This window comes from Dioscorea cayenensis, chromosome 5 (assembly GCF_009730915.1).
Source record: "Dioscorea cayenensis subsp. rotundata cultivar TDr96_F1 chromosome 5, TDr96_F1_v2_PseudoChromosome.rev07_lg8_w22 25.fasta, whole genome shotgun sequence".
In the NCBI taxonomy this organism is placed as follows: Eukaryota; Viridiplantae; Streptophyta; class Magnoliopsida; order Dioscoreales; family Dioscoreaceae; genus Dioscorea; species Dioscorea cayenensis.
The window spans coordinates 22409381-22430128 of NC_052475.1; the positions used below are offsets into that span (position 1 = coordinate 22409381).

The 20748-nt window shown below is 35.5% G+C and overlaps 2 protein-coding genes across 3 annotated transcripts; one reads left to right on the forward strand and one right to left on the reverse strand.

Annotated features, from left to right (window-relative positions):
• The first annotated feature begins 931 nt into the window (after positions 1-931).
• LOC120261871 (dnaJ homolog subfamily B member 1-like) lies at positions 932-7011 on the forward strand. Its single transcript, XM_039269877.1, has 3 exons — positions 932-1256; positions 1348-1763; positions 6331-7011. The coding sequence occupies exons 1-3, from the start codon at positions 1092-1094 to the stop codon at positions 6767-6769; spliced, it is 1020 nt and encodes a 339-aa protein (XP_039125811.1). The 5' UTR covers positions 932-1091; the 3' UTR covers positions 6770-7011.
• Positions 7012-7657: 646 nt separating this feature from the next.
• LOC120260511 (sphingoid long-chain bases kinase 1) lies at positions 7658-19904 on the reverse strand. Of its 2 annotated transcripts, none has more exons than XM_039267998.1 (10): positions 19645-19904; positions 16405-16466; positions 15907-16339; positions 15443-15802; positions 14414-14507; positions 14283-14320; positions 13715-13861; positions 11009-11108; positions 8601-9550; positions 7658-8237 (listed from the first exon to the last, which is right to left on the reverse strand). In XM_039267998.1, exons 3-10 carry the CDS (start codon positions 16330-16332, stop codon positions 8088-8090), a joined length of 2265 nt encoding a protein of 754 aa, XP_039123932.1. In that variant the 5' UTR covers positions 16333-16339; positions 16405-16466; positions 19645-19904; the 3' UTR covers positions 7658-8087. The 2 variants fall into 2 exon arrangements, with proteins under 2 accessions (XP_039123932.1, XP_039123933.1); XM_039267999.1 differs by having other exon boundaries at positions 15907-16287; positions 19645-19902.
• Between the last annotated feature and the right edge of the window lie 844 nt (positions 19905-20748).

Consider the following 20748-nt stretch of genomic DNA (forward strand, 5'->3'; position numbering starts at 1 on the left):
TTTAAAGCAGTAACATCTCATTTCTTAAACGTCAACCCTCATTTTAGTAAAGCGCAACTATATCAAACGAAAGGGGAAATGTACATTATAAATATTACACAAATCATAACAATCGAAAAAAACTATTTCGATGAGTGTATACATACTGAAAAATGCAAAACAAAACAAAACCCCGACTAGAAATCTCCTACGAGACTTACAAAAACCCCAGTGAGAAATCCCCTGCAGACTTGATATCTTCCAACAAAAAGCAGGGAGCACAAAACAAAACCGAAAAAAATCTTTCTTTAGAATGTATGCAGTTAACATAAAACCATACTCAATACCTTAGATTTTCAAATCGATGAAATGCCAACTAGTTACGTGGGGACTTCTCCTTCGAGATACTCGGGTGGAAAGGGAAAAAGTCGATGAAATGCCAATTACAGGGAGGCTTTGCAGGTAGAGACAACTCGGAGACGACCTGAAATGGAAAAGATGAAGACGTGAGTTGAGAAAAAGCAAGTAAAAAGGCTCCAATAAATTAGTCTCGGGATTACCCCTACGGAAAACCGCCCACTCCTCTCAAATCGCCTAGATGGGCAGCACCACTACTCCCCGTCTGCAGCGATTTTCAGTCCCAAAAAAATTTGAAACTCACTCCGCTCACATCCGATTCTGAGTTTGGGGTTTGAAAAACATAGAGTTTAAAAGGAGGGGGATTTTAGGGATTGCAAAACTAACGGGGTGTTTTTGGCAATTTTATAAACTTAAAAGGTTTTTTTGGCAATTTTACAAATTTAAAGGGTTTTTTTGGTAATTTCCACTATAATTAAAAAACTTAAAAATATCTTTAAAAAAAAAAAATAGTGGCCAATGGAGGGTAAAGTTTGGGAGATTGGCTTGAAATCACTGTTCAAGTGATGTTCACATCTTCTGGAACTTTCCATTAACCAACTCAGAGCATTACCATCATCTTGTGCTTCTTTCTCAAGAGAACCGAACCCTTGCGAAACGAGAGGGTTGAACTTGAAAGAAGGACAACCGCCACCGCCACCGCCACCGCCGCCGCCGCCGACGACGACGACGAGGAGAACAACGACGGCGACGAGATGGGAGTGGATTACTACAAGGTCCTTCAGGTCCCACGTAACGCCACCGATGAGGATCTCAAGAAGGCCTACCGCAAGCTCGCCATGAAGTGGCATCCTGATAAGAACCCTAACAACAAGAATGAAGCTGAGGCGAAGTTTAAGCAGATCTCTGAAGCGTATGATGTTCGTTTCTCGATTTTGATCTCTGTTTTTAGGGTTGTGTTTTTCGAGATCTGGTGATTTATGTTTCGGCAATCTGTGTGGATTTTTATAGGTTCTTAGTGATCCGCAGAAGCGTGCAGTGTATGATCAGTATGGGGAGGAAGGGCTCAAGGGCCAGGTTCCGCCGCCTGGAGCCGGAGGATCATCTTTCTTTGGTGGTGGTGGTGGCGGTGGTGGTGGTGATGGAGGTCGGTTTAATACGAGGAGCGCGGATGATATATTTGCCGAGTTCTTTGGGTTCACAAGCACGTCCGGAGGCATGGGCGGTGGAAAAGGTGGGTCGAGATTCCCCGGTGGGATGTTTGGGGATGACTTCTTCTCATCGGCGTTTGGTGGAGAGGCTTCGCAGTCACGGCAGCCACTGAAGGCTCCGCCTATTGAGAACCAGCTGCCTTGCAGTCTTGAGGACTTGTATAAAGGGACCACAAAGAAGATGAAGATTTCCAGGGATGTCACTGATATGAGTGGGTGAGTTTTTTGTTTGTTTCTTGTCTTGCTTCTTCTCTTTAATGGAATTGCAATGTGATTGTCTTTTGTTTGTATATTATAATTTCCTTTATTGAAAAGCTTACATTATGGTTGCACCTTTATATTTGCCATAGGTGTTGATGGTTTAACTATTGTCTGACTATGTTTGACTATGTTTATGTCCTCCAATATTTGTTGAGGTGGAATTATGTGATGTTTGATGCTTAGCTGTAATTTGAGAAATTACAATTATTTGGATAACTGTGCCATAACCATACGATTGTGTTTACATGGATGTAAATAAATTGCTTGTCTAAGAATGTAATCATATACAATATGATTATTTGTGAATTTAATTAGGAAGAGAAGAGAACATATTGATAAAATTTAAAACCTTTCAAGATGTCTGATTTCATACTCTATATTACAATATTACCATGGCCATTTAAAGTATGATGTAGATGTAGATCGAGGTATACTATTTACAAGATTGCAAGACATCAAAAGAAACTCTATTTGTGAGATCAGGGCTCTTTTTGGTTGTACCTTTGTTGTTTCTGATCGTCCATAGATCTCAAGGAGACAAGTGTCAAAATATGAGAAACTTCTTATTAAATTTACTAAAATCTTGTTAAGTAATCTTTATCCACACCTTTCAAACTGAAAATATCTCAATCGCTAATGAAGAAATGATGTAATCTTGTTATTTTAGGCAAAACTTTCAAAGTCACTCTTGACAGAAGAATAGAGTCTAAGATCTATTTCGGCTATTTCTTTCCACCGCCTTCACTTTGACCTTCGTGGCTTAGTGGTTCTCATGTGTTCCCCCAAGGTTATGTTGTTTCCAACCAAAAAAAAACCTACTTTGTATTGCTGGCTTTTATATGATGTTTTTTCCTTGAATAGCAAATTTTACTGATGGGAAACCGAAAAAAATGCATGCACGTGTTTCTATAATTCTACCTTCCATTCAAGAGCAAGTGTGATGGTCATTATTCACAAGTTGTTACATTGTCAAAGCATGAATATCTGAGTTAAAGATTCTTAAACGGAAACACCTATAGAATTTTGTAAGGCTTTGAAAGCTTTCCATTTACAATTTTATTCAATTATTTGTTTTTATTCATGAATTCATCTAGCATTTCCTTTATTATTCGCACTGTAAGTTCAACCATAGAGAGTGGGGGATGGTAGACCCAGGAAAATGGTCCGCAACTGGTCTGCAGAGAGTATTCTAGATCGGCCTGCTACAGTGACTTCTTGATATGCATTATAGACATCTTTGATTGAATAGAATGAATGTGTTAAGACATAAATGCTTACGTTATGATGAACTGCAAACAAATTGTTTGAGTTGTTTTGTTCCCTCATCCTCTTAATATTATAAGTGTTATTTGTTTAGATAAGACTTTATAATTCTTACTTATGTTAATTTTTCTAAGATAGAATATATTCTTGTTGGTCGGGAAAGTTGTGAACTTTTTTGTGCGAGACAATGATTCCTTATTACTGATGTACGAAATGTGAAGGCCTTGAAAGCTAAACTTAAATTCAATTGTCAGAATTGGAAAATTTAGGGAATTAGGATAAAACAAGAAATAATTAAAGAAGCCCTTTGTCATAAAGGGAGTCTCAAGATCTGAAACGTTGTTGTTAAAGAGGCGCGCTTTAAGTGTGAGGCGCCCTAGGATCTAGCCTAGACACCTTAGAGCATTGAAGGCACGCAATATTAAAGAGCCGCCCTAAGGTGTGCCTTTCCTTGAGGCTCAAGACGATTTGAGGTGCTCCTTAGTGAAGTGTAGCATGCATGTTTTATTTTTTTTCATTTTTTAAGATATGAACAAATATGAGTCATTAGATGATCTTCAAATTGAATTCCAACCGGTTTTTAGGTCAGAAACGTCAATCTTTCATATCTCACTTCCTCCACTCTCTTCACATCATTAAAAAGGACCTCACTAAGGATTGAAGGCCACAAAGGCATTTCTTCCTTCATTGTAAATGTTTATTTCTTGTTTTTTCTTCCCCTCACAAAGAAGAAAATGAAGAATATGAAGATGATGAGCATGAATATGAGAATGAGTGGGAGAATAGTGATGAAGAAAATGATGAAGTTAGGATTTCCTAGTATAATAGTAGTTCTTAGTAATAGTAGAGTAAGTAGTAGTGTGGGGATTTTCTTGCTACATTGATAATACACTATTTTGCTCTATGCATGTTTTATCCTAGTTTGAATTTTATACTTTGATTTTTTTCTTCTTATTAAAATTTATTATGTATTATGAATTTTATGAATTTTTTCAATTCTTTTAAAGTTCTTGTGCCTTGAAAAGGCGCGTGCTTGAGCCTTGCGCCTTGCACCTAGACAATTTGACCCCGAGCAACTTGATGTGCCTTTTGCTTTTAATAACTATGATCTGGAATCAATCTAATATAGCCTTTGGTGAAAGATGAAACAGTAAGAATGTTTTTAATCAATATGTCCTTATAATGCCTATCTATTTACATTAAATATAGGGCTTATAATTTTGGAAAACACAGGTTATGACATGACAATCCTAATTCCAAATAGAGTGTATGAGCTATGATGACCAGAAATAGAAAACTGAATACCTGGTTTCCTTTTTTCTTTATCTTTCTTTCTTTTTGTTTTTTGTTTTTTTTGGAATTATTCTGTGTGTATAGACACACTCATTCAAGCTCCTGTTGATATATCTAATTTTCAAAGTATACCATGTCTGGCAACCATATCTGTGTTGATGCTCCATGATTCCATCTCTTTTCAACTTGCATGGAGTCTAGACATGCCATTTATAATTCCCTGCCCTCTTCCAAAGCATGAAGAGGTCTTCAATTATTCATAGTTGCAAAGTCAATTTGTGGTACATGGGAATATGGCTAGAATGCAAAGAGGTAGATAAATACATAGTGAAAATTTTTTTGTTTACATAAATTTTGATGACCTAATTTGAGGATTTAGTTGTTCCCATGCGTCAAGTGGATTTGCCGCATGATTCTAATATGCATATAATTGGTGGCATGCAATAATTTTACTGCAAGGTTCATTTGTTTGCATGATTAGCTAATAATGCAATTGTGCTCAAAATAATCTAGACGCAAATGGTTTGGGGTTACCTGCCCAATCTTCCTACTTGTATTGACCTGCTAGCTGCTTAATCACATCTTATAGCTTGGGATATATTTATCTTTTCCATCAATATGAGGGAATTGCGGATGTACCTAATAGAATGCTAGGAAATTTTCTTTGGGAAAATAAGAAGATCATCTTTGAAATTACTCAGGTTTAATGGTATGTTTCCCTGTGTAATGAATAAAAGATGGTCAAGCAGATCAAGACATGGTTATGTTGGAATTGGATGATTAAGGCGTATTTGGCAGTTACCCTGATGTGTTTCATATTCGGTATGTCTGCACCTTTACAAGTGGTGAAGAGTTCTAATAGGGACCCGTCTACGAATAGACCACTTAGTCGTTGGTTAGAATTCAAATAGATGGTTAGAATGGAGATGCTTTTGAAGGTGGTTGGAGGAGATTTACTTTGTAAAACCTGATTCTGACCAAGTGCTCAAGTTGCTTTCTACGAGTCTTTAGTAGTATTAGAATTCAAATGGAAATATTTGAGTCCCTGGGCTTAAGGAAAAATGAGAAGGAATGTTGGGAGATATCTCGTATAATTTCTGATAATCGATCTGATCGCTTCCATACAAAATATTTCGATTGTTAATGATGTCGTAATTTTTTTTTAACTTTTCAAGCTTCTAGGAGATCAAGTGGAAAACTGGAGATACAGTGCCAACCATTCTAATGCTAGCAGCTTTTACTTATATGGCACAAGAATCCACTACTTGTACAAGTTCTCTGAGTTTCACCTTAGTACAAATTTTAGAATAGTTTTCTGTAGAAAATATATTAAATGGTATGAAGTGTTTGTTGATGTTTATCAGGATAAGCTTGGCGAATTTAAGGGTGCTGGGCTAACTATTAGAGATATGTTTATCTAAATTATCCTTGAAGTTAATGGGTTTTATCTATATTCAGTGTTTGTCAAACTTAGTCTTGAATTCCCATGCTCAAGTGTGTATTATTTGCTGAGAAACAAAGAGAGATGTGAGTAAAACTGGCAACACGCGATTATTGGGAGGGTTTTGGTTTGTTTATTCTGCTAAGTTGCTTTTGTCTTCATTTAGATTGTTTGTATATTCTAAAGTAAATTGTGGGTGTGCTGCTGTGTCTTCTTGAAGTCCTCTTTAATGATTTTTTTTTTTTTCACACTGGAACACTTGGGAGCCATGTATTCATTTATCTTCCTTCAGTTAATTGAATGCTTTTGTGACCATTGCAGCATTTTTCATTCTGGTTGTTTCTTTAGCTCTACAAAGATTGTTGGCTCAATTATTAATATGCTTTGATTTCTCTTGCAAGCATGAAAAGTTTGTACAAGCTCGCTTTTGAGACCTATTACTCCATTGACATGATATTGTTATTGCATTAATGTTGATGTTTTCTTAGTGCTCATTGCATGCTCACACTCGATTACATGTTTCAGGAGAACCACTCCTGTGGAGGAAATCCTCACAATTGAAATAAAGCCTGGGTGGAAGAAGGGGACTAAAATCACATTCCCAGAGAAAGGGAATGAGATGCCCAATGTCATTCCTGCAGACATAGTCTTCATCATTGATGAGAAACCACATAGTATATATAGCCGTGATGGAAATGATCTCATTGTAACACAGAAAATCTCTCTGGTGGAAGCCCTGACAGGTTACACTGTCAACCTGGTAACTCTTGATGGTCGGAACCTCAGCATCCCCATAAACACAATAATCCATCCTGGCTACGAAGAAATAGTGCCCAGGGAGGGCATGCCAATTCCAAAAGATCGGACAATGAGAGGAAACCTGAGGATCAAGTTCAACATCAAGTTCCCAAGTAGACTGACTGCAGAGCAGAAAGCCAGTATCAAAAGAGTGCTGGCTCCATGAGATAATGCTGCTTTATGTTTCTGCTGTGAGGATCTCTGATTATGAGATGTGCTAGGTTCATATTTATTAATTTTTTTCTTGTTCGAATAGTATTTTAGGGTACTGAAGTTATTCTATGATTTGTTTGGGTTTAACAATTTAATTTAGGATTTTGGGCACTGATATTGTTTCTACAAACAAGTGAAATATCATGAAAATCTGTGAGAAAAGTCCAATGGTGTCTTATTGGTCGATCTATTTTCCAGTATTCCTACTCTCTCTCTCTCTCTCTCTGAAATTGCCTTCTAGCTTTCGTTTCATATCAGAATTTTGTAATGTTTGCATGTGTTAAATGGTCCCAGTAGTGGTTAATATTCGGTTGCTAATTCCTAGGTTTAGTTAATCAGTTGTAATTTTTGGTCTTTAACAAAGGCTTCACAAATGATAGCTCTTATTTTTCATTAATGTTTTTGCATGATTTGCGTCTAGTATACCTTGCCTTGGCTGGTTTCATTGAGTTGAGTTGAGTGCATGCTAAAACCTGCTGCGTTGAGTAATTAATTGCTTCTAAAGAATAGGAAAAGCATAAATATCGGATATTCACTCAATATAGAGATCCAATAAACCACAAACTTCTGAATCTTGCGTCTATGATCCCAGGGTTTTCAGAATGGTAAACAATTGAGGTACAAAAATCAGAATTGCTTTCTAATATATAAATATATATATGTTCAATTCTAAAATCTCCCCTGAATCACTTGAAATCCATGCACAAGCTGCAACAATGTTTGCAAGATTTTTTTACCCTTCATAAATTTTTGTACACCAAATAGCAATGAAAAAGTGGCTTAAACTGAAGTGCCATCTATGTATAACAGAGCAACCAGAAACTCAACAAAGGAATGAACATAGACAAACATATCAAGGCTGCGGCAACCAGAAACGGAATCAAGGTATATTACAATAACTTGGTAGCACAATTCAGATGAGTTACTTAGCGGCTCTATATATTACATGCTTATATGTAGAAATTTAAGGGCTTCAACAAAATATCCCCAAACCCTAGAAACAAATTGGCCGAAAAGCAGCAGGCATCAAACAGCAAAAGTGGAATATCAATACATGGTAACAAAAAAGAAAAAGAAAAAAGAATCACTCATGGATGCTGGGAAGGGTGCATTAAGATACAAGACTCTCGCAAACAAAAGGGACATCTTAGGTAAGAAGATGACATGATTCAAACTGTTGGTGCTCTGGATTGAATGTATGTATCTATTGGGGGTGAGAGCAAAGCACATTTTCATAAAGCTTGCCAAGTTTAGAGGTGGCTTGGCTTCCCCTATATACATTCCCTGGCAGGACGGCCAATCAGCCGGCATTGTTCAGGCAGCAAAGAGCACATGACTTGCCCATTCACACGAAGCAACTCTCCATCAATACCGCATCCGTTGTTACTGTTAGCACCGGGCCTAACCTTTGCAGCCTTCACCTGTGATGTGAAATAAAAATGCACAAGATTCAGGAAAGTTCATATCATGCTGTAGTGATCAATGATTATAACTAGAAAGTTTTGTTGTCGTCCCTATGTCAGAAACAAATATGACAATAAAATCAAAGTTCACAGCAGAGACCAAACAGGCATAATCAGAAAATGGCAGAGAGGAAGCAAGAAGAGCCATGTGATACAAAGGTGCCACAGTCTGCATTTTTAAACAGTACAGTAGTCACACGTGACAAGGGCATAATATGCATTCCACTAGTGGAGTTTGGAAGCGCTAGAACACCAAATTAAATGTGATGGCATTAAAAGTTTTATCTGATAGAACATGAGAAAAGAGTAACAGTCATGTACCTTGACATATTCCACATAGGGAAGGGAAAGATGTCGCCCAAATTGCAAGCGCACAAAAAATCTTAACAGCCTCATTCTACCACTTCCATGGACCAGAAGCAAGTCTAAACAGTTATCATCAGGAACAGCCTTTGGCGCAACAACCTGAGAACTTAAACTCTGCACAGTCTTGCATGAATGGTTGCACACTAATATGCCAAGGAACTGACCCTTCTTAACCATCCACTTCTCTTCCAAACTTGGAACAAGTTCCTTCTTTAAACCTTGTTCAATATCATCTGGAGGTCCTGGAAAATGAATAGGGTCCTCAGTTTCCCAAGTAGGCTCAGTATCCCACTTTGGTTCAGAATCCCAGATGGGACCTGGATCAGACATGGTTGAGGAAATATCTTCTTTGTCATTCATTGTTGGAGCTGCCCAAGAACACCTGGTATCATTTGCAGCAGTCAAGCCAGCCCAACCTTTCTCTGTCCGTGACCTTGATCTAGTCCTTGGCCAGTTAGGGGTAGTTGACAGGTTCGGTTGGGGGTGAATAACTTCTTCAGGTTCTTGCATCATATTATTTCTACCCAAGGATAAACGTTTTGCTTTTGGATCCAGTCCTCGGACATAATCAGATGGCTCACTGCTTGCAAGTGTATTACCAGAAAAGTCAAAGTCCCCACCAGACATTCTACTTGGGGTCATGATTGAATCAATACTAGATAAACTGGAAGCTCTGGGGAGACCCTCTGTGTTTGGCCTCTGCATTATATCAGTATAAAGGTCAGACATATCAACCTTCTCATCATCATCGACAACCTTTCCTTTAGTGCCTGATATATCCTTTGAGATGGGAAGATATTCCAAGTCAAAGTTATACTTGGGTAAGCATAAAAATTTAAGAAAACCAGCCACAAAATATCTAAGGGGACCAAATCGCTTCTGATATTTCTCAGAGAGTTCGAGAACTGCACCAAAGAGGAGTATAAGCATGATTTTACAGAATAGTTGAATGCAACAAAACCGGTATATTACATCAAAGAAATAGTGGAAATCATAAATTTATAGGATCCGACCAAAAAATGTATAATCATGCATATCCAAGCAATTTCCCTAAACAATTCAAGAGAATGTTAAACATGAGCTGATCTATATATTATAGAAGCACAAAGTGGCTTCCACATGCCATCTCCAGCATTAACTAAATGGAATTAGTTTGGACCAGAGACTAGACAAGACATTTCAACAGAATATCAGAAGGTAAACGGATATTACTTATGCCTTCACCTTTCACATATCAATGGGCATAGTCTGGCCATGTTAAGAAAACTAGGTTAACCAAATGGGGCCACAGAGACATTAAATGCTAATTCTTTGTCAATGGTTGGAAGATCATTCCCATTGATTAATTCCTATAAAACATTTTAAGAAAACTCAAACCTGATAGATACTTGCTAAATACTATCCTCAATAATTTGAGCACATGGTCCTGGAGAGACCTTAGTGCCACCATGCATATAAATGTATAGATTTCAAGCCATTGTTGACAATCTTATTAAGACACCTTGCGAAGGAACCATTGCTATATCATTGCTCAAAGTGACATGAGCATGACAACAACTCTAGTATTTGATTTTTATATTTACTTTGTCCTCATTTCTTGTATCTAACACAAATATGCATATAGCTTTTCTTAAACTGATCCGTCTTCATTTGTTTCAAAAACCTCTGTATATCATAGCTCGCTTCCTAAGACTATGGTTAAGAAGATGCCATGCTTCCTTATAACAGAAAAAATTTCACGAAGCATGTTTAGTATACATTTTCTCTTCTAAAACTTTGGTCATATGTCCAATATTACCAAGTTCTTTTTTTCCAGACTACACATCGTATACCCAAGATTAGTGAATCAAGTGATAATACAAAAGGGAGCCTTCAAGACTTTGCTTCTTCCATGTGTTCTTCACAAAACATCAATCTCGGTGCTCCTAGGTGTGCATGTCTGCCCAATAAGTTAAAGCTGTATCTATATTTTAGGAAAATGAAAGGACAAGAAACAAAAATTTTAGCAGCGACAGTTCCTTCTTTTCCTCATCCATTTTATTTTCTTCATCCAACATTCCTGTCTTAGCATCAATTTCCTCAATCTAAAAATCAATAATCACATAGACTTCAAGCCATTTTGTTTAAGAAATAACTCAAATCCCAATAACTATCACAAATTTTCTCAACATCAGTGATTGTTGCCATCTTCATGAAGACTGCCAAGTTCACTAAATACACAACAAAACCTGAAGCAAGTTTATTAAAGAAGGGCACACAAAGCAATAACAAATTAAATGATTTATATTCTATAATTGGAGCAGTAGCCAAAGCATCTTTCATCCTAATTATGCAGCAAGAATGTCAAAGTATAAAAGGCTTACCATCACTGAGAAAACCAAAATAACTAACTGTTGTGCCATAGTGAACAACACCAGTTTGAATCCACTCAACCGCAAAGACATCTGTAGCTGTTAGGCCTCCCTGAACAAAACAGACAGTAAAACAGCATAAAGTACAGAACTCATCCAGCATTGCAACAAAAATGAAAATTCAAATATCCAGAGCACAGACCAGGATGAAGATTTTAACTAATATATCAAGGACATAAATCAAATTTCATCATTAATTCAAGAGTAAACACTCACATATTTGACATTGCCTTCTCAGAACTTTGACACATCTGAAACACATACTATGAAGAATTCTTATCCCTTAGCATAATGTGAATTCATGTTCGCTTTACTAGAAGCTTCTGATGATCTTTGTTCCAAAGAACTCTTTGCACATAATTATTAAACACTAGAATATCTTAACATTAATAATTCCCCCAACTCCAGTAAAGGATCACATCATATATCCAGCAAATCATAATACAAAGAATAACTAGCATTAAACTTTTCAGAGATAATTTACATTGGCTGAGACTTCATCATTCAAGAATAGAGTGTTATAACACAAAATCCTTAATAATAATAATAATAAATAAATAAATAAATAAATTAATTAAATAAAATAAAAACTAACTCAGCATCTAGGTTGCTTAAAATGAATATTCCTAATCCCTCATATTGTAAAGCTTCCTCTGCACATAGGGCTGAAGTGATCATCATAATAAAATAACATATTCAAAAGCTAAAGACCTCGAACCTTAAAAAATGCATTTCTTGCACAATCACACCATCCTTGAGGCCAATAAAAAAGTGAACAAGCTGAAACTAATTTCAAGGGTTATAAATAAACAGATGGCTTCATGGGACAATAAACACACAAATATAAGACCATTGCGTAGAATTCTCCTTGGTAAGAAAACAATATACCATGTACAAATATCTCCAACTATAAGCTGCTGGATATTCTTTGTTGGGTGAAATTATATAGTAAGCCTAAATGAGTCAGAAAAAAAAAAGCTAAAACTTCTTGGCAACTAAATCTTATAATTGTTGAAAATAGGAAATAATGCTTAAAATGGAGACAAACAGGTCTAAAAACCACAAAGAATCAGGTCCAACAAATAGCTGGCACTAATGGCTTGTTGTTGTATATTCAGTTTGGCTATATAACTTATGTGGAGAGTTGGGTGAAAAACATGAAACAGATGGCTTGGATACTAGTTTTATGAAAGAAAATTCATTATCATTTTCGATTGAATGTTTTCTTAACTAGAGTCTCAAGAACGTCTCCATGTAATATATAGAGAACATTTAAGTTCTGGGGGTCAAATACTGAAATTGAAGACAGCAATCAAATGAGCTGCTGGAGTAGAGTGCATTTGCAATTTTAGAAAAATAGGGCTATTCTCTCTGAAGAATTAACTGCACCTCAGAATCCATCCACTTAAAGTGTTTAACTAATTGGTGTAAGATGATTTCAAGTCACATCATTGTTCTAGAACTTCAGACAACAGTTTGATTCATATTAGGATACATCAGTGTACACTATGCATGTTTTAATGCTAATAAGAAACTTATACATTGAGAAAATGCTCCAAAACATTCAAATAACACGCGCAGTTACTCAGAGAGGCCATTCCTAGTAATTTGACATTAAGCTCTCTTTGTTACTTAACATTTAAAAAGTGAATTGTTAATGATATCTTTAATATCCTTAAACTAACCCTGAAGACCAACTCTTTTCTTTTTTTTTTTCTTTTTTTTTTTTAAGAATTCAAATATTTGAACATTTTATCAAACTCTTATGGTTTTTCCCTCCGCATACTACTATAAGTACATCTAGTTATCCATTTGACCGCCAAAGTGTAGCAATTTAATGTGTACCCTCAGAAAGCCAATGGACATTAGGATTGACCAACGGTGCTGGATTGACTTGGGAAAATATATTGTCTTTGGTTTTGTTTGGAAACCAGCTATATTATAAAGTAAAATAGAGAATCTCTTCTGTTATATGCAATATCTCAAACCCATGCTTCATGAAAAACTAATTTTGGTTCAACAAAGACAAAATTAAGTTGAAGATGAAAAGTGTTTTTTTTCAAATATGAACCACCAAACTACTGAATTAACAAATTAAGTATAAACTTAAGAATGAGACCCAAAGAAAACAAGCGCAAAATTATATCAGCAAAAGGTATATCTAGAACAAAATCGCCTCAATTCTAATGCATAACTAAAAGAAAAAACTCAGCTTTTGGATATACAAAGAGAACACTTCAATTTTTAAGTAGGACATAAACTTACTGTTTAGCTTACTTTTAACTGTCAAAAAGAAAAACTGAAAGGCAAGATTAAAGCAAAAGAAGAATCAAGATTCATACAATGTCTGGTGACAAATTATTTACTTTTGACTGTCAAAAAGAAGAATCAAGATTCATACAATGTCGGACGCCAAATTATTTACATTAAGAGGTTGCCTTTGCATTTAAATAAAAAGCTGGTCAGAGTAACAAAAAATAGAGATGCATATGCTTGTAATTCTTTCACTAAAATTGCATTTCAAGCTAAGTAACACTGCAATCAGTTAATTAACAGATGACAACAATAAAGGTCCCAGAGACTAGATCTTGCATTAAGAAAAGAAGAAATAACAATAAATGAAGAATGGTACTCTGACCAATGGGAGGGTAAAAATACCTTCACAATAGCTATTGCAGCTGAAATTGGATCTCTCACTCCAAGGACAGTCCAGACAAGTGAATTGTCAGAACCAGCTGGAATTACTCCAATAGGAATTGAAATTGCTTCTTTCTGATCACTTCGACTAAGTAAGCCATTGAGAACCTGCCTCATCAGATATATTCATTAAGTCCAAAACCTATAGCTTCTTTTTCTAAAAATTAATAAACTCAAGAGTAATTATATATCACAGGTAACGAAAGAAAACAGTCGACACATAAACTTGATTTTAGAAAAACAAATTAAAGAAAGAAATTTAACAAGATCGCAAAGTGTGATGACTAGTTAACAGACATATCATTATTATCATTTGAGAAATTCAAAATCTAGATAAATTCATTTTTACAAATAAACTGATTATGGGATGCTTCAATCAGAAGTGTACATGCCATAGCAACTTTACGTATTTATCCAAGAGGTAAAATGAATATTTAGACACATTAATGATTAATAAAAAGATCTTGCCTCAATAAGACCAACAAGTCAATTATGGAAAAGGAAACGGTTAAATAAACACATAACTAACCTCATTGACAATTCCATCACCACCAACGCACACAATTCCTATAAACCAGAAAACAAAACCATCATAAGCCAAATGCAGTAATATGTTAGAAGCATCCTAAATATTAAAAACATAGAAGGCGTGAAATAAACCATCTGGGCATGTGCTGAAATCAACAGTTGAGGCAAGAGTTTTAGCATGACCAGCAGATGTAGTTTTAACTACTTCCATCTTAAAACCTGCAAGCTGTGGTCAGTAGATTATAAATTTAAGTGAACAATATGTGTTAAATAGGACAAAAATTGCTTCTAACCATCAAAGAAAAAAAAGAAAAAAAAAAAGATAGAGAAACAGAGTATAAGAGGAAACATAAAAACAATAAATCAAACTAAAGAGCCATCTTGAGCCATGTGAAGAAACTCACTCTACTTGGCAGTATAATAACTAAACTAGAATACTTCAAATCTGAAACCATACCACGTTTACGGCAGACTGGTCCTAAGCTAATTTGTAAACATTCCAAAGTCTTTGGAATTGCAATGAAATGGCAAATGAGGACCATCAATAAACAACAAAATAATTCAACTGAAGGCTGACAGAGATATTTGAAAATCAAACCAACAATCTAAAATGTGCAAATCAACACCATGAGGTACCAAAGAACTTTTTCTGCAATATGATAATAGGGGAAGGACAGCCAATAGTTAATGTCAGATTGAGATGTTGAAATTAGCATTGATACAACTTGAAAAGATACAATTGTTAGTATTAAAACGGGAATAAGTTTCTAAGTTTCCTTGAAATGGTTTTATGTGCTACCCACTTCTATGTCCTAATTAAACTTGAATTTGACAAAAAAACCAATTAACTAGATTTATATAGAAACAATGTCTGGTGATCTCCTATGCCACTTGTTGCTTTCAAGTTTCTAGGAAGATACTTCGTGGTGTTAGCTGCAGTATTCAAACACAAAATACCAGATGATACTATAAGATAGGAAAGTTCGTTGATTGTTCTTTGAGAGAAAAAAGCTTATTATTAAAGGACAACAAAATACACCTTTGAAACTCTTAAAATTGAAAAGATCAGAGGAAGAATTAGCACAATTTAGTTCTCAAATTACAGCTACTAAAAGCAAAATACAATAAAATTAATAATCAAAATGCAAAACGTTGGCAAACCTCAAAGATAGGTTCCACTTTGCCATGGAAAACTTTACTAGATCGGCCATGTCCAGAACGAGGATTAAGTATCACAAGTATTTTTGGAGGACTTTTAGATTTGACATGTGGTTGGTCAAAGAGAGGATCATCTGTTACTACATCAACTGGTTGCTTCTTACTTGAAACCATTGGATGAGGCAAACAATTAATGAAACATTGCTGGTCCGCAAAACCTGAAACCCACTGAAAAGCTTCCTCAGAATTTGTAGCAACAAAACGAAAATCCTTACGATCTCTTCGTGGCTTAAAAAAACAAGACTTCCTGATGATAGGGTATGAGTGCACAGTGAAATGTCGAAGGCCGGCATTATATGATACCTGCATTGTTGCAACCACACAAAATGGTAAAGTCTGGTCTGGTTTGCAGGCATGAAAATAACACAGCCAAAATAAAGCACCAGATATAAATAAAATTAACATACAGATATCACATCCTCAAGACAAAGCATGCGAGGTCCCCAAATCAATGCTTTACTTGTGAGTTTTGAATCAATGCTATCATGCTTGGATGTTCCTGGTTCAGTCTGTTCCTCTGTATTTGGTCTTTTAGATTTTTTATCAAGAGCAAGTTTACCAGAGAAAACTTCATAGCCCAACAGATCAGACTGCTCATTTCCAATGTCAATTCTATGCTCATGTTTCATTCCTTTTTCGAGATCTTCATTGGCAACATTTACATCATTTTGCCTTGAAGATTTTACTTTACTTCGTTTTTCTGGAAATACAGTAGGAGAGGATTGCTGTCCAGTTGCCACTTGTGTGCGTCTATTACTTGCACGACGTCCAGCATGTTGAGGAAGAACCTTCAATGAACCAGTATTTTGTAGATGATAAATGGCCTTCTGCATCTCTTTCCTTTAAAGAGCCTCCCACACATAAGTAATGGCCAAAGAGAGTAAACAACAAAATTAAAACCTTACAGGCCAAAAGAGACATCACTTCACAGGTCCCATGAGGAAGACTCAGCATAATAGTGTGGAACCTGCATAATGATAAGTAAAACTACACTGTGAAAATACCAAGACACTATTAAAAATGCTTAGCAACTAAAACAATTCATTGCATGATGTGGCTAAAAAACACATATCACTAAAGGTAATATACAACGAAATTGCACAGGAAATATGAAATATATACGTAATAGCCTAGGTTTTACAAGAGAATACATGAAATCAAACAGGGTATATAAGTATAAAAAAAAAAGGAAAAAGGAAAAAGAATATATAGATGTGAAGCTCTAAAGTAAAATAGATCACAAAATAGACGTTTTATTTAAGAGAACCTACTAGTAAGACTGAATTCAATAAATCCCAACACACAGTCACTATGTCTTGAAATGGCAGATGCCAAATTTAATTCAGTCAAAATAAAAATTTAGTTGAAAGTTCAAAGCAGAATGGAAGAATTTTAAATGAAACAATTAGGTCACTTGGTTGTTAAGTCCAAAATGTAACTATGACTTAAAATTGATAAGAGACCTCAAGAGCAGCAATATTGTTATTTTCCTCGAACCAACATTTCAAAGATAAACGTAACTAATCCTTAATGGTGCAGTAGCCACACTTAATGATAACAAACATGAGAAGTTTATATATAAAATATTTGATAACATAAGATTAATTATGTGACTAACTCCTGGTGCTTATTAAGGAATCAGGGTATTTCATACCCAATTAGTGATCGGCAAGGCCTACTAAATGATGAGCTCTAAGGGTTCAAAGTGTAAGGCAACAATTTTTTCATTTCCAAATGACACTTCTCCCTTCTTCCTTTAAATCATTCCCTTTTTTCTTCATTGCTAATATGGTTCGTAATAATGTATTTTCCAGAGCACACAATGATTTGGTCACTGTCTGAGGCACTAATTTACCTACTAAAATGACAACTATTTCAATCAGTTGTTGCTAATACCACCTCCTCAGTTCCTTCTTCCATAACCTGATCTTGGAGAAAAAAGAGAAAGGAGGCCCTATGCAAAACATTTTTCAAAATCCAAGAAGTACTCATTCATCCACGGAGATATTCATGATGAATAGCTTGATCTAAATATCTCAATAAAAAGTACACACATGAGTGCAAATGCGCATATTATCATCAGAGGATAATATTATTAAATATTAAAGTATCAATCAAAAGATCCAATGTCTTTCTCCACCCTTTGAAATAAATTTCACATTATGCTTATTATTCACAATGCCCTTCATACAACTTCATTCTACCCACATTCCTATCTCTTCAAAAGCTACTTCCACCTACCCAATATCTTCATTGCACATTTGAATTTAAGTGATTTGAGTTAAATTGGATAACAAGAGTTCTGGTTTGAATGTCATTAGATATAGTGGGTCAAGGACCTTATGTTTGATTTTGTCACTTCTATATCAAATTATGGATTTTGGTATGGTTTGTTGCATTACAAGTTTGGATTCCCCTAGGACAAAATAAAGTACATGCCTTTCAATGGCTAGTGGAAACTAATCTGTAATTTTCATGTAGGTGCTCAAACAATATCTAGGAGAGTACTTAGCACTTCCAAGATCGATCACTCAGATAACCACCAGGCCAAAACCAACATGGTGGCAATCTTCAAAAACATTAATTATTTCCACTCAATTTATTCAATAGGCAAGAGAAAGAATTATACTTCAAAATTATGATAAACAGAATTCTCATGAATTCAAACTTATGCTTTTATAACGGGTATGAATTCTCACATTTTCAACACAAAACAACAATTCAAAATTATCTTCTACACACCAACAATCAAGGAGAATCCTAACATTGTTGGATGCAACCCACAAAAAAGCTAAAAACAAATAATCATGCAGTCATACTTACTGTTCCAAACAATACCAAGATCTAAATATCCCTTTCAAGTTTCAACATAAGATTCTTACATTTTAGCATAGAAGAAATGCACAACATCAAAAATTAAATGTTACATCTAAAAATTGCATTCGAATAGCAGCTAATCAGGGGTAAGTAAGAAATGATGCTGAACCATGCCATCTACCAATCTTTTTTACTTGGTGCTTGCGGGTGCAAGCACACACACACACATATAGCTGATACATACACATAGCTTATAAATAGCCAATAAAATAAAATGTACATGCAAAGATATGTTTAAGCATTGTAAGTGTAAAAACAATCAGAATCTACCCAAGAAATTCATCTACAAGCCTCGTTGATCATGTGCTGTGATTAACCAAGCACAAGGAATTGCACCAGAGTAGTTTAAAAAATTTAGTGGACAAACCCGGTAGGGATGTGCAAAGTTTAGTTTGACTCAGTTTCTTGCAAATCTTTCAATCTGAACAAAGCTAATCGCCCTTTTCTGTTTCCAAAATAGAACCGTACTGATATTTAATATCTTTTAGCTTATTAAATACTGTAGGATGACCACATGGCTTGCTACATGATCATAAAATATGTGAGGAGTGAATTCTTCCACTGCTCTCATTTCACTCAAGAGCAAGTAAAATACACTAACTTTCACAAGAAAAAAATTGATCTAACCTTGAGGCAATTCCCTAATCTATCTATATTTATTTATAGAACCAGTATAACCCTTTATATAGAAGAAATCAACCAAGATAGAAAAAAAAAATCCTTATAAACAATAATTTCATCCAAAAATTTCCTATGAATAAAAACAAAAGTTCTTCAATTCACCGCTAAGAAATCACTATATCCAAAGATTTCATCTTCAACTCAGGAAGAGAAGTGCAATCAAATTAAGCATTCCTTTCTATACAAGTCCCAATCATCAAAATTCAACAAAACCCTCAGGGAAAAAAGGGTGAAAAAAAGCAGAAAATCACAACTCAAAACAGCAGCCACAATCCTCAAATCAAGGCAATGATCCATCCTACATTTCCGCTCCCATGTCATCATCATTAACCACACCGATATTCCCAAAAATTTCATCAACTATCGAATCACGAATACAGACTCACAATTCTGGCACCAACCTAAAATTCACATTAAAAAGAATCCCAATTACAGCCAAATCAGCTCAAACCAGACGATCGAACACCAAATTCACAAAACAAATCAAATGAACGGAACCCCAAACCGTAAAACCAACAAAACAAAAACCCTAACCCAATACCAATCGCAATTGAATCGAAATCAAATCAACAAACGCCAAATCATACCTCAGAGAAATATTCAACAAGAAGTTGAAGGGATCCAACCGTTCTTATCCAACTCAGAAACTAAGCGCTTAAGTTCGGATAAGATTCACAACCACAGCTCGCTGCGGTCGGAGCTCAGCGAGAACAGACGCGAAACACGAACGGGAAGTCGGTGGAGGCCCAAGGCAAGAGCACGTCGGCGGCGGCGGCGACGACGGCAACAGCGATGGCGGCGGCGGCGGCCGGCCGGGGCGACGAGGAAAAGAGAAGGAAGAGAGGAACAAAAAAAGATAGAGACTGGTCTAAAAGAAGGAATGAAAGGTTGGGTTCTCTTTTATGACCTGAAGGGCAGCGGTGGAGTAGGTTAAGCTAAAAAACAGGTCGAGGTTCAAGTTAACGGCCCCACCCACCGTCTCTATTAAAACACGATGCTGTGGATGCGCACGCATTATTTATTTTTATTTTTTTATAGTCTTGGATATACTTTTTTTTGTTTTTTGGAAAAAAAAAAAATTAATGGTCTGGTGCGCGAGTTATCCTGTGCCGCATGGAGCCCATTAAGGCTTTCAAAATGGGATATAGATGGAAGAACCAATGGACACGTAAAATGCTCTTTGATTATTGACCGTTGGATCTCACTGTTGTGAAAGGATCAACGGCGGTAATACCACTTTGATTTATGTTATTATTTTACTTTTTAGAATATATATAATTCATTTTGAATGCAGTTATTCTAAGTTATCCATTTTAGTTTTTCATTTATTTAAATCAAATATAAATAGATAACTTTAGATAGCATAAAAAGTTAAAATTATTAAAATTTATGCCGTGTTTGTTTATGGAGGGTAGATATTTTAAAAACCTCACATATTTATCCATTTGACAATGAGTTCAGGTGGCTTGGCTTATTCAAGTGCGGTGGATTAAACACGGACCTTTTATGTGTCTTATTATATGTCTGTGATCTTTATGATAAAATATATAATATTATATATATATATATCATTTCTAGAGATGCATATTTGTTCATTTATATTTCATAGTTCATACCAAAAAGAGGAATGTAATTTGCATATACAGTGAATTAGATTGGAAATGCTCATCATGGGATTTGAGAAATGGTTG